At 43.6% G+C, this 14,311-nt stretch overlaps 1 protein-coding gene across 2 annotated transcripts in view; it reads left to right on the top strand.

Moving 5' to 3' along the window:
- Window positions 1-14,311, top strand: part of armc2 (armadillo repeat containing 2) — a 22,867-nt gene extending 8,556 nt beyond the window's left edge. Inside the window, exons 7-18 of one of the 2 annotated variants that reach the window (XR_001321010.2) lie at window positions 49-168; window positions 1,018-1,202; window positions 1,357-1,459; window positions 2,857-3,080; window positions 3,866-4,011; window positions 4,526-4,625; window positions 5,391-5,727; window positions 7,084-7,206; window positions 9,000-9,113; window positions 9,352-9,484; window positions 13,154-13,482; window positions 13,634-13,763. Coding sequence is in view for 1 of the 2 variants with exons in the window: in XM_014145261.2 (XP_014000736.1) it covers window positions 49-168; window positions 1,018-1,202; window positions 1,357-1,459; window positions 2,857-3,080; window positions 3,866-4,011; window positions 4,526-4,625; window positions 5,391-5,727; window positions 7,084-7,206; window positions 9,000-9,113; window positions 9,352-9,484; window positions 13,313-13,482; window positions 13,634-13,761 (1,883 nt within the window). In the remaining variant the exon portion in view is untranslated. Of the gene's footprint in view, window positions 1-48; window positions 169-1,017; window positions 1,203-1,356; window positions 1,460-2,856; window positions 3,081-3,865; window positions 4,012-4,525; window positions 4,626-5,390; window positions 5,728-7,083; window positions 7,207-8,999; window positions 9,114-9,351; window positions 9,485-13,153; window positions 13,483-13,633 lie in introns of both variants that reach the window. The other variant, XM_014145261.2, reaches the window with a different exon arrangement.

Raw genomic sequence — 14,311 nt, 5'->3', positions numbered from 1 at the left:
GTCTGTGTTTTTCTTTCTTCCCTTTTCGTCTCCTTGTTTCTGTGTCAGAGTTAGGAACAGAGTTAGGCAACGGAGACAGACCAGCCAGCCAGGAGGCTGAGGACGAATCAGTGGTGTGGAATGTTAAGATTTTCCCTCTGTTGCAAGAGCTGGAGTCCATCGCTGCAGGTAGTGTTCTGTTTGCTATGAATGAACCCCAAACAAAAGTACAAACAGATGTTAGTCACATAACATTCTTCTCAATATAGGACAATGATGATTGGACAGTGTTGGATTGCAATTCTTTCCCTAATGCATCTATGTTGTCCTGTACAAAATGCACCTCTTCCGTAAATGCACAAATCATTTTGACTTTTTGCGAACTGGGCAGATATTGTGAAAACAGGACTGAAATTAAGTTTATCCTGTGATTTTAATATAGGGAAGTTTCTCATGTGCTATTCAGCTGATTTCCTTTTCATGCTAATATGTAAGTTCATAAAAAATTTAAATAAATCAGTGTTGTTAGAAAAACACACACAAATGAAAAAAGTTAACACGGAGCCATTTTAACAGTTGAAGAAAGCAAAACAAAGTAGTGTTGTGTTTGGCGTCCCTTCAGAATTCTCCTAGTTTGGCTTTGCAGTCTGACTACCGCAAAATAAATTCTAGGTCTGTAAATATTTTAACACTTTTGAAATATTTATTGTACCGAGTACCTCCTGGCTCATGCATTTCAGATTGGCTGTGAAATTGCAATATGTTGAGTCGAGTGTGTGGCCAACCTTTCTGGAAAGAGGCAATTGGCCGTAGAAGAAAAACATATTTTACCTGGAAAACACGGAAAAGCACCCCACCCTCTCTCTTCCTCTCATAAATGTACAGGATGTTAATCATGCATATTCACTGGGGGCCAAATCCTAACATAAGATATGTGTGCATAACTCTGTGTGCATGTGCATAAATACTGCATGCCAGTGGTATATTTGCACAAATATGTCTAAGTTTACATATTTTTCTTAATCATGTGCCTCTCAGGTGGATCCGAGGATGCCGTGGAGCGGCTGTGTGACGCGTGTGACTGTCTCCATGGCGCCCTGGCAGAGCACGGCATGCTGGGCCGGCGTTGCAGGAAGAGAGCGGGGCTTCTTAGGGCGCTGTTCTGCCTCATTGACCTCAACTCCGCCCAACTCAACCTGCAGCTCGCCAAACTCACCCTTGAGGTGAGTACAAGTGCGTTTCTCCCATCTCTTCTTTGCCCTAATACACAACAGTAGTTAGTTAGCTTTGTTGGGTGACATCCTTAGTACAAAGCAACAGCGTAAAGTTCCTGGCTGCTGTGTTAGAATTATTGTTGTCTAATAACTTGTTGTTCAGCTGAACGTCAGTGGAAAAAACCTGCTGAACATCTGTAAACTCATCTTCAAGATCAGCCGCAGTGAGAGCAACGATATCCTCTTTCAGAACAACTCCATCATAGGTAACATTGACACACTTAACAGTATGTGTGTATAATGTTAATTATATACAGTACCAGTCAAAAGTTTGGACACCTTCTCATTCAAGGGTTTTTGTTTATTTTTTATTATTTTCAACATTGTAGAATAATAGTGAAGACATCAAAACTATGAAATATCACATAAGGAATCATGTAGTAAACAAAAGTGTTAAAACAAATCAAACTATATTTTATATGAGATTCTTCAAAGTAGCCACCCTTTACCTTTGCACACTCTTGGCATTCTCTCAACCAGCTTCACCTGAAATGTTTCTCCAAGTCTTGAAGGAGTTCCCACATATGCTGAGCACTTGTTGGCTGCTTTTCCTTTACGCTGCGGTCCAACTCATCCCAAACCATCTCAATTGGGTTGAGGTCGGGTGATTTGTGGAGGCCAGGTCATCTGATGCAGCACTCCATCATTCTCCTTCTTGGTCAAATAGCCCTTACACAGCCTGGAGGTGTGTTGGGTCATTGTCCTGTTGAAAAACAAATGATAGTCCCACTAAGCGCAAACCAGATGGGATGGCGTATTGCTGCAGAATGCTGTGGTAGCCATGCTGGTTAAGTGTGCCTTTAATTCTAAATAAATCAGACAGTGTCACCAGCAAAGCACCCCCACACCATCATACCTCCTCCTCCATACTTCACGGTGGGAACCCCACATGCAGAGATCATCCATTCACCTACTCAAGTCTTCCTTTCCTGTGGCTGTCCTCATGAGAGCCAGTTTCACCATGCTTGATGGTTTTTGCAACTGCACGTTCAAAGTTCTTGAACTTTTCCAGATTGACTGACCTTCATGTCTTATTAAAGTAATGATGGACTGTCGTTTCTTTGCTTATTTGAGCTGTTCTTGCCATAATATGGACTTATCCCTATTTGGTATAAGACCATCTACTGTATACCACCCCTATCTTGTCACAACACAACTGATTGGCTCAAACGGATTAAGAAGGAAAGAAATTCCACAAATGAACTTTTAACAAGGCACACCTGTCAATTGAAATGCATTCCAGGTGACTACCTCATGAAACTGATTGAGAGAATGCCAAGCTGTGATCAAGGCAAAGGGTTGCTACTTTGAAGAATCTCAAATATAAAATATATTTTGATTTGTTTAACACTTTTTTGGGTTACTGCCCGATTCAATGTGTTATTTCATAGTTTTGATGTCTTCACTATTATTCTACAATGTAGAAAATAGTAAAAATTAAGAAAAACCCTGGAATGAGTAGGTATGTCCAAACTTTTGGTTGGTACTGTATGTGTGAATGTTTGTTTTTACCTGTGTAAGGTTCTAATTAAAAGCAGCTCATGTGTTGTGAGGTTGGAGTGATGTGTGTTAACAAGTGTGTGTGACTTTGTATTATGTCCAGATTCCCTGCTGTGTGTGCTGCGCTGTGAGGATGTGTGTGTGTCTGGGGAGGCTGTGTTGTACTGTGTGGGCACTCTGAAGTTCCTCTCAGGGAACTCCACCCTCCTCAGGCTCCTATTGGCCAAGGACTGTGTGGGTGTGGCCACCCTGCTCATACAGAAGCTCCATCCACTGTCCCAACCTGACCACACTCAGTTCACCATCGGAGGACACATCCATGTACAGGTGAGATTGTAGAAGATACTCCGAACCAGTTTTATAAACACCATGGTAAAGGCCCGGTAGAGCTGACCCCAAATCAGTCAAGGGCAGTTTTTTGAGCAACTTTCTGCTAAGTTCCTCGACAGTTGAAGAACAGCTGGACAGTTCACTTTTCAGTTGAAGTAAAAAAGCTAAACATTAAAAGGAACAAAATGTGAAATATTCGGTTTTAAGGAACTTCTCAGTTCTGGTGAGGGTTCTTTAATTGTCCTTATCCTGCTATTAGGAATTATGCTTTTGTTTCTGTCTGCTCCTCCATAATATTCTGATCCGTTCGGGCCATAACACACACAGCTCTGCTCCACAGTACAGTGTGTTTCATTCTATAGAAAATCAACACTTAACGTCTTCAATCTGATTAACTGATTAAGATGGCATCCTGAGTTAGAGTTTAGCAGATGATTTGATATGAAACGATATGTGGCAGCCTGTCTGGCTGCTTGTTATGCTGTTGGTAGTCAGAGGGATCTGAGAGTGTTGTCATTTCAGCGCTACTGCTGGCAACGCTCTGTGTAGTGTTGGAAATCAGTTTCCTTCACGATAGAGTGATTTATAGGGTCTTTGAATAACTTTTGCTCCTTCTGTCAAAAAGGTTGAAGATTACTGGAGATATTGTTACATCAGGTGCAACTGGCAAAGACAATCTACAATAAATCATCTGTTCTCTTGGTTCCGCTCTCATCACATCGACATTGCCTGACATGCTCTCTCCCTCTCGCTCTTTCTCTCTCCACCTCTGACCCCTGCAGTTGACAGCGACCCTGAGGAACCTGGCTGACCTCCCCGAGTCCCGCCCCCTTTTCGTCTCCCACGGCACCCTGACAGAACTGTGCCTGGTGCTGCGCCATCACCACGGAGACCAGGACATCTGCACCAACATTGCCAGGGTGTTCAGGTAACACACACACACACTGTACATCTAAAACCTCTCAAAACTTACATTCAACTGTTTTATTGAGAGTGGGACAGTACAGTCCTCAGGCCATTGGACATTGTGCATTTCTTTTTAGCCTGTAAACATGAAGTGATGGTTAAATATGTCTCAAAGACTTTTCCCAACTACATCAGCCACTCTGAACTGTTATTCCTCATAGGATGAACTGTAAATGTGTTTTCTATCTTATAATATGAATGAACAGTTCACTATCTCACAGTGAATGATTATAAAACCATGTAGCTCTCCCTATTTCCAACTAATGCCAATAAAACCAATGCCTCTTTAGTTAAACTGTCCAGTGAGAGTCTATCAAATCAAATCAATTGTATTTATATAGCCCTTCTTACATCAGCTGATATCTCAAAGTGCTGTACAGAAACCCAGCCTAAAACCCCAAGCAGCAAGCAATGCAGGTGTAGAAGCACGGTCTATCTGGTCAGTGTTATTTATTGTCCCTCTGTCTGTCCTCCAGTAAACTGTCCTCCTACTCTGAGTGCTGCCTGGTTCTGGCCCAGACCCCAGGCTGCTTCACACTATTTATAGAACTGTTGAGCAGACACCAGTGGAAACAGGTGAGCCCTGTGTGTGTACTGTGGTATAGAAAGCAGATTAGCCTATTCACTCCCAGTGTTTATACTGTTCATCGACTAAGCCTGTTTACCTTGAGCAGGTTGTTTATGTACTCCCAAAGCCCAGTACATTTACAGGTGTGTGTGTGTGTGTGTGTGTGTGTGTGTGTTTTGACTTTAATCAGCGTCCCAGGAGAAATTGAGGAAGTCATCCTGCCCTTCCTCAGGGAGACGGGGTGGGGAGGATCTAAATCACCCAGGGAATAAACAAAACACAGCAGGGGAGCTAACACCACACACACACAGTGGGCACACACACGCTAGACACAGTAGATATCCCCCATTAATACACATAGACACACAGTTGATCACATTGTGTCCTGAATAGCCCTTTGACAGGACAGCCTGTACAGTACAGCCCAGTCCATCCCAGCCACACTTGCCAGTCAGCCCAGCCCAGGACTAGGGTAACTCTAGGGCAATGGGAAGGATGTGTGCGTTTGTGACACCCACTTTAGGGGAGGGGCGGTGTGCGATTGAGAAACAAACGTGGTGGTATACAGGTTGTTTTCTTCTGCTTTTGGGGTAATTTGTCGGTCCTTGTCGTTGTGGTGGGGGAGAAATTGAAAATGAATGTAATGCCATATCTGATGGGAGAAATGACTGTGTTACTCTCTGTAACCAAGTTATTTGTTTATGTGGATAACACACACACACACTACACTGAAACACATTCAAGCCCCCTCCCTCTGTCTCTCCTCCACACAGGACCTGGTGGTGCGTCTGCTCTTCACTCTGGGTAACCTAACGTCTCGGAGCAGTGAGGCCAGAAAGCACCTCTTCACGGCTGAGGGATGTATGTCTGTGCTCCTGGGGCTCTACCACACCTACCACGGGAGGTGGGACCCACCTCCCGCACACACACCCCGCACACCTCCAGCCAGGGACACCTGTAACCCCCGCACCCCTTTCTTGGGGTGGCGGGAGAGCAAGGATGTGCTGGTGAAGCTGGTCAGGGTCCTGGCTAATATGTCCATCCACCCTGCAGTGGGACCGACCCTGGCAGCTAACACAGACCTAATACACTACCTGCTGGACACACTGGGTGAGTTTCAGCACTTTGAGGGTAATGTAAGGGTGAAATATGACCCCATAATGTTCTCATAACATCCCCATAATAATCCTATAACATCCCCATAATGTTCCCATCCCCATATTGTCCCTGGTTGTACTGAAGCTTTCTATTCACCAGGGTTAGTTAGTTAGCTAACTTGAGCTAGCGCTCAAGACAGTAGTACTTTATTTGTTTAGCCCTTAGGTGCTCCGTCACCAGATGAATAAAAATGTACAAACCCTTTATAATGTAAAACTCTGTACTGTCAGTCCTACATCTAACAAACATCTAACACCTATTTCATTTTTCCATTTCTCGCTTTCTTTCTTTCGATTTTTGTTTGTTTGTTGTGCACATCCTTTTTCAGTTTGGGTCCTTTTGCAGAAAAGAGCCAGAGAGAGAGCAGAATGTTCTGTTCTTTTGAGAGCCTGGTTGGTTCTTGTGAAACTCCTAGGTGGTTAGATTGGTTTCAGGACTGACTGACTGGTATAGGCCATGTTCAGGTGGGTGTGAAATTCTTAGTTTCTCAGCTTTAACTGTGAGCTCTTATCTTCCGCCTCCCTCCCACACACTGTACTGTACGTGACTTGGTATGAGGAGATGGAGAGAGAATGACAGAGAGAAATAGAGGGCCATATGCAGATGGTGATAAAGACAAAGGTATGGCCATTTGAAGAAAGAGAGGGTGAGTGTGAAACAAAGTAAAGAAAGAATGGGAAAAACCGCAAAACAGAGAGTAGATTGTGAGAGCCAGGCAGGCAGACCGAAGAGATGGAGTTTTTCCCTCTCCGATCTGCACTGGCTGTGGACATAAATCAGGCATCTCAATAATATCCTGTTTTGATCACAGTTTATGATGCATGCTGCTTTACATTAGAGAGAGGAGGAGAAATTCTCCACCACACTAAAGGGCCTTTCCAGTGAGACCCAGAAACGAAACACACACTATGATGCAGGCACCGGTTGACACTCAGTACGACCGCAATATGTGATATACAGTATGACCGAATAAGCAACATCTGCTGCAAAATCCAGAGCACATTCTGTTTTCAACCGCTTGCATCTTTTTTTACTTTTCTGCACAAGTTCGTTGGAAATGATACCCACATTTATTTGTACATTTCCTGCAGATAACATGTAGCTAAGTGAATTTTGCATATTCCATAGTTACTATTTTCACACTTTTTACTATACCTCTGCCTTCATTTGACCTATAAATTCTGTTCTTGCTGTGCTGCAGAGAGCCTCAACAGAGATCTTTTTTCTACAGTAAATGCATCATGTTTTAATGCTCCTTGCTGTAAAGTGTGTGTTGTGTGTGTGTGTGTGTGTGTGTGTGTGTGTCAGAGCTCAGGTCCATGCAGGAAAGCGAGGAGCTTCTGGTGAACGTGGCTGCCACCATCAACAACCTGTCCTTTTACCAGGAAGACAGCTCAGTGGTCAGGGACAGAGGACTCACTGTTGCCAAGTGTAAGAGAGTGAGAGTGTGTGTGTGTGCGCACTTGCGTGCATGTACAGTTGAAGTCGGAAGTTTACATACACCTTAGCCAAATACATTTAAACTCAGTTATTCACAATTCCTGACATTTAATCCTAGTAAAAATGCCCTTTCTTAAGTCAGTTAGGATCACCACTTTATTTTAGGAATGTGAAATGTCAGAATAATAGTAGAGTGATTTATTTCAGCTTTTATTTCTTTCATCACATTCCCAGTGGGTCAGAAGTTTACATACACTCATTTAGTATTTGGTAGCATTGCCTTTAAATTGTTTAACTTGGGTCAAATGTTTCGGATAGCCTTCCACAAGCTTCCCACAATAAGTTGGGTGAATTTTGGCCCATTCCTCCTGACAGAGCTGGTGTAACTGAGTCAGGTTTGTAGGCCTCCTTGCTCGCCGATGCTTTTTCAGTTCTGCCCACACATTTTCTATAGGATTGAGGTCAGGGCTTTGTGATGGCCAGTCCAATACCTGGACTTTGTTGTCCTTAAGCCATTTTGCCACAACTTTGGAAGTATGCTTGGGGTCGTTGTCCATTTGGAAGACCCATTAACTTCCTGACTGATGTCTTGAAATGTTACTTCAATATATCCACATAATTTCCCTTCCTCGTGATGCCATCTATTTTGTGAAGTGCACCAGTCCTCCCTGCAGCAAAGCACCCCCACAACATGATGCTGCCACCCTGTGCTTCACGGTTGGGATGTTGTTCTTCGGCTTGCAAGCCTCCCCCTTTTTCCTCCAAACATAACGATGGTCATTATAGCCTAACAGTTCTATTTTTGTTTCATCAGACCAGAGGACATTTCTCCAAAAAGTACGATCTTTGTCCCCATGTGCAGTTGCAAACCGTAGTCTGGCTTTTTTATGGCGGTTTTGGAGCAGTGGCTTCTTCCTTGCTGAGCGGCCTTTCAGTTTATGTCGATTATAGGACTCGTTTTACTGTGGATATAGATACTTTTGTACCTGCTTCCTCCAGCATCTTCACAAGGTCCTTTGCTGTTGTTCTGGGATTGATTTGCACTTTTCGCACCAAAGTACGGTCATCTCTAGGAGACAGAACGCGTCTCCTTCCTGAGCGGTATGATGGCTGCGTGGTCCCATGGTGTTTATACTTGCGTACTATTGTTTACACAGATGAACGTGGTACCTTCAGGCGTTTGGAAATAACTCCCAAGGATGAACTAGACTTGTGGAGGTCTACAAATGTTTTTTCTGAGGTCTTGGCTGATTTTTCTTTTGATTTTCCCATGATGTCAAGGAAAGAGGCACTAAGTTTGAAGGTAGGCCTTGAAATACATCCACAGGTACATCTCCAATTGACTCAAATGATGTCAATTAGCCTAACAGAATCTTCTAAAGCCATGACATCTTTTCTGGAATTTTCCAAGCTGTTTAAAGGCACAGTCAACTTCTTACCCATTGGAATTATAAGTGAAATAATCTGTCTGTTAACAGTTGTTGGAAAAATTACTTGTGTCATGCACAAAGTAGATGTCCTAACCGACTTGCCAAAACTATGATTTGTTAACAAGAAATTTGTGGAGTGGTTGAAACACTAAGGTTGGAGTCATTAAAACTAGTTTATGTAAACTTCCGACTTCAACTGTATATGTGTATACTAGGTCGAGGTGTTTGTGTGGCTCTGGTGTCTCTTTATATTTGCTGTCTCACTCCCTTGCTCTCTCCCTCCCCCCTCTCTTTCTCCATTCCTCTCTCTCTCTCTCTCTCTCTCTGTCTCTCTGTCTCTCTGTCTCTCTGTAGTGCTGTTGAAGCTGCTCCTCAGCTCCAGTATGGATGGGATGCTGGAGGCCACGCGTGTGTTTGGCAACCTGTCCCAGTCCAGGGAGGTTTGTGACTTCATCATACAAAACAAAGGTGTGTGTATATGCGTACACACACAGTGGAGTGAAATGGGGATATGTGTCATGCTCTATTGACACCTGTTAGACAAAATAAAGGTTGTGCTTTAAGTATTGTATTCTGTGAATACACATGCAGAGCACGCACACGCATGCAATACAAACCTTTTTTCCCAGATAAACACTGACACAAAAGACCCACCTGTGTTGTACCCCTAACCCATCTTAACCTCTTATCTCCCTGTCTCCCCCAGTACACCAGTTTGTGGTGACTCTGTTGGACTCTAAGAGCCCAGAGGTGTGTTTCTCAGCCTGTGGGGTCCTCACTAACCTGGCCCTGAACCCCCCCAGCAGAACCACCCTCACACAGGAGGGAGCACACACCAAGTAAGGAGCACACAGGAACTAGGAATGATATTAGTCTACTGTATGTGGTCATTTTACTAGGTCTTAACCCCAGTACCTTCTTTATGGTGCTAAAACATGTTAATTAAGACCTGGTGCTTTTAAGACTCACAGCTTAGTCTACTTTACTTGATCTACTAAAATCTTTTTTTGATTATGTTAATTGAGCTTATTGAGATTTTTATACATGCAAACATTTCATAGAATATCTGTTGTAGAGCCTCCCGAGTGGCGCAAGCATTGCATCGCGGTGGTTTGGCGTCACTACAGCCTGGGGTTCGATTCGGTCATTACCGGCCGTGATCGGGAGTCCCATACGTGTGTGTGTGTGTGTGTGTGTGTGTGTGTGTGTGTGTGTGTGTGTGTGTGTGTGTGTGTGTGTGTGTGTGTGTGTGTGTGTGTGTGTGTGTGTGTGTGTGTGTATATATACACTGCTCAAAAAAATAAAGGGAACACTTAAACAACACAATATGTGTATGTATGTATGTATATATACACTACTCAAAAAAATAAAGGGAACACTTAAACAACACAATATGTGTATGTATGTATGTATATATACACTAGTCAAAAAAATAAAGGGAACACTAAAACAACACTATGTATGTATGTATGTATGTATGTATGTATGTATGTATGTATACACTGCTCAAAAAAATAAAGGGAACACTTAAACAACACAATGTAACTCCAAGTCAATCACACTTCTGTGAAATCAAACTGTCCACTTAGGAAGCAACACTGACTGACAATACATTTCACATGCTGTTGTGCAAATGGAATAGACAACAGGTGGAAAGTATAGGCAATTAGCAAGACACCCCCAATAAATTAGTGGTTCTGCCGGTGGGGACCACAGACCACTTCTCAGTTCCTATGCTTCCTGGCTGATGTTTTGGTCACTTTTGAATGCTGGCGGTGCTTTCACTCTAGTGGTAGCATGAGACGGAGTCTACAACCCACACAAGTGGCTCAGGTAGTGCAGCTCATCCAGGATGGCACATCAATGCGAGCTGTGGCAAAAAGGTTTGATGTGTCTGTCAGCGTAGTGTCCAGAGCATGGAGGCGCTACCAGGAGACAGACCAGTACATCAGGAGACGTGGAGGAGGCCGTAGGAGGGCAACAACCCAGCAGCAGGACCGCTACGTCCGCCTTTGTGCAAGGACGAGCAGGAGAGGCACTGCCAGAGCCCTGCAAAATGACCTCCAGCAGGCCACAAATGTGCATGGGTCTGCTCAAACGGTCAGAAACAGACTCCATGAGGGTGGTATGAGGGCCCGACGTCCACAGGTGGGGGTTGTGCTTACAGCCCAACACCGTGCAGGACGTTTGGCATTTGCCAGAGAACACCAACATTGGCAAATTCGCCACTGGCGCCCTGTGCTCTTCACAGATGAAAGCAGGTTCACACTGAGCACGTGACAGACGTGACAGAGTCTGGAGACGCCGTGGAGAACGTTCTGCTGCCTGCAACATCCACCAGCATGACCGGTTTGGCGGTGGGTCAGTCATGGTGTGGGGTGGCATTTCTTTGGGCGGCCGCACAGCCCTCCATGTGCTCGCCAGAGGTAGCCTGACTGCCATTAGGTACCGAGATGAGATCCTCAGACCCCTTGTGAGACTATATGCTGGTGCGGTTGGCCCTGGGTTCCTCCAAATGCAAGACAATGCTAGACCTCATGTGGCTGGAGTGTGTCAGCAGTTCCTGCAAGAGGAAGGCATTGATGCTATGGACTGGCCCGCCCGTTCCCCAGACCTGAATCCAATTGAGCACATCTGGGACATCATGTCTCGCTCCATCCACCAACGCCACGTTGCACCAGGAGTTGGCGGATGCTTTAGTCCAGATCTGGGAGGAGATCCCTCAGGAGACCATCCGCCACCTCATCAGGAGCATGCCCAGGCGTTGTAGGGAGGTCATACAGGCACGTGGAGGCCACACACACTACTGAGCCTCATTTTGACTTGTTTTAAGGACATTACATCAAAGTTGGATCAGCCTGTAGTGTGGTTTTCCACTTTAATTTTGAGTGACTCCAAATCCAGACCTCCATGGGTTGATAAATTGGATTTCCATTGATTATTTTTGTGTGATTTTGTTGTCAGCACATTCAACTATGTAAAGAAAAAAGTATTTAATAAGATTATTTCTTTCATTCAGATCTAGTGTGTGTTATGTGTTATAGATGTGTTATTTTAGCGTTCCCTTTATTTTTTTGAGCAACCGACTTGCCAAAACTATAGTTTGTTAACAAGAAATTTGTGGAGTGGTTGAAAAACGAGTTTTAATGACACCAAACTAAGTGTTTGTAAACTTCCGACTTCAACTGTATTTCCGTTAATTCCCATATATTCCCGTTAATTCCCACGGAAAGTTTCCACCTCTGAATATTCCCCAAAATGTGCAACCCGAGTTTGGACACACCTACTCATTCAAGGGTTTTTCCTAATTTTTTTCTATTTTCTACATTGTAGAATAATAGTTAAGACAGCAAAACCATGAAATAATAATGTAGTAACCAAATAAGTGTTAAACAAATCAAAATGTATTCAATAAGCGCAAACCAGATGGGATGGTGTATCGCTGTAGTAGCCATGCTGGTTAAGTGTGCATTGAATTCTAAATAAAATACAGACAGTGTCACCACCAAAGCATCCCTACACCATCACACCACCTGCTTCATGGTGGTAACCATACATGCGGAGGTCATCCGTTCACCTACTCTGCATTTCACAAAGACTCGGTTGGAACCAAAAATCCAAATCCAACCAAAAACCTTCAATTTGGACTCAGACCAAAGGACAGATTTCCACTGATCTAAAGTTCATTGCTTGTATTTCTTGGTCCAAGCAAGTCTCTCTATCTTATTGGTGTCTTTTACTAGTGGTTTCTTTGCAGCAATTCGACCATGAAGGCCTGAATCACGCAGTCTCCTCTGAACAGTTGATGTTGAGATGTGTCTGTTACATCAACTCTGTGAAGCATTTATTTGGACTGCAATCTGAGGTGTAATTAATTGACGATTAACTTATCCTCTGCAGTAGAGGTAACTCTGGGTCTTCCTTTCCTGTGGCGGTCCTCATGAGAGCCAGTTTCATCATAGCGCTTGATTGTTTTTGTGACTGCGCTTGAGGAAACTTTAAAAGTTCTTGAAATGTTCCTGATTGACTGACCTTCATGTCTTAAAGTAATGGACTGTAATTTTTCTTTGCTTATTTGAGCTGTTCTTGCCATAATATGGACTTGGTCTTTTACCAAATAGGGCCATCTTCTGTATACTACCCCTACCTTGTCACAACACAAGTAATTTGCTCAAACGCATCAAGAAGGAAAGAAATTCCACAAATGTACTTTTAAGAAGGCACACCTGTTAATTGAAATGCATTCCAGGTGACTTCCTCATGAAGCTGGTTGAGAATGCCAAGAGTGTGCAAAGCTGTCATCAAGGCAAAGGGTGGCTACTTTGAAGAATCTCAAATATAAAATATATTTTGATTTGTTTAACACTTTTTTTGGTTACTACATGATTCAATGTGTTATTTCATAGTTTTGATGTCTTCACTATTATTCTACAATGTAGAGAATAGTAAAAATAAAGAAATGAGTGGGTGTGTCCTAACTTTTGACTGGTACTCTATATCGTTTGTAGAGTGCTAAGCTCAAGACTCAGTCATCTTTAGCCGAAGAGCCTTACTACAGTAGCAGGGGCAGAAGTTTCATCAGCCCACCTTTTAGGACCAGCTGCACGTGACTTAAGTCTCACCCAGTCACTTGGCGTGTATATGTGCGTGTGCATGCCTGTGTGCAGGCTGGCAGACTGTCTGAGGGACTTTGGACCAGTGGACTGGCAGCTGGCTGGCCTGGTGTGTCAGACCCTGTGGAACCTCACTGAGGAGGGGGGGACGGAGACAGGCCCCCCATCCACAATGAACAACCAGGAGAGAGAGGCACTGCTAGAGGTCCTAACACTATACCTAAGTAAGGATACCAAACTACTGTAATGATTTACCGAAAGTGTCTTGAATAACCATCTATAGTGTTTCTATGCTTCTGTATACTACTGTAAACAGATACTTTGTTCAGTTTTTTTATGTTGAATCATTTTGATTAAGCGCTTTCTATCTCTCAGACAAGGAGGACGCGCTGCAGTGGACTTCTGGTGACGACATGAGGGACTTCCACCGATTATGCTGGGAGATGGAGTTCCTGCCTGTGGCTCAGAGGCTGAGGGACAGGATCCAGACTCAGACTGACTAACATGACTATCTCCTTACTCTGGTTGTCGCGAATGGCACCCTGTTACCTATATAGTGCACTGCTTTTGACCAGGGTCCATAGGCTCTTGTCTAAAGTAGTGCACTACATAGGGAATAAGGTGCCATTTGAGATACACCATGTCTCACTCCCTAGTGTGACCTCTTTGCAATGTCTTCTCCTTTCTCATTGTTGTGCCTTGCTTTACTGACACCTCTCTAAAGTCACTCTATACTCTATGCTACTACTACTCTTCAGCTACTTCCCCTCTCACTAATTCTATGAATAAGTATTTAGTTATAGGTCTAGATTTTTTCCTGGTTAAGTCACATGGTCATGAAAAATGTCAAGGCCCATACCTATGACCCACTGAATGTTGAGCCTCTACCTGACATGTATGACAAACTGTTTACACTTTAAATAACAAATTATTTTTTAGGTTGTATCTTATGCATACTGTAAATGGTTGTGATTTTGTCATAAGCTACTCTTGTTAACATGAGTAGAATTGTAATTTGCCTCTGTGGTGATAAAAAGTGAATGTTTCTCCTTA

The sequence above is a fragment of the Salmo salar genome, chromosome ssa15, assembly GCF_905237065.1.
Source record: "Salmo salar chromosome ssa15, Ssal_v3.1, whole genome shotgun sequence".
Classification (NCBI taxonomy): domain Eukaryota; kingdom Metazoa; phylum Chordata; class Actinopteri; order Salmoniformes; family Salmonidae; genus Salmo; species Salmo salar.
Note: the sequence above shows the minus strand (reverse complement) of the source record. Positions and strands in the feature narration are given on the sequence as shown.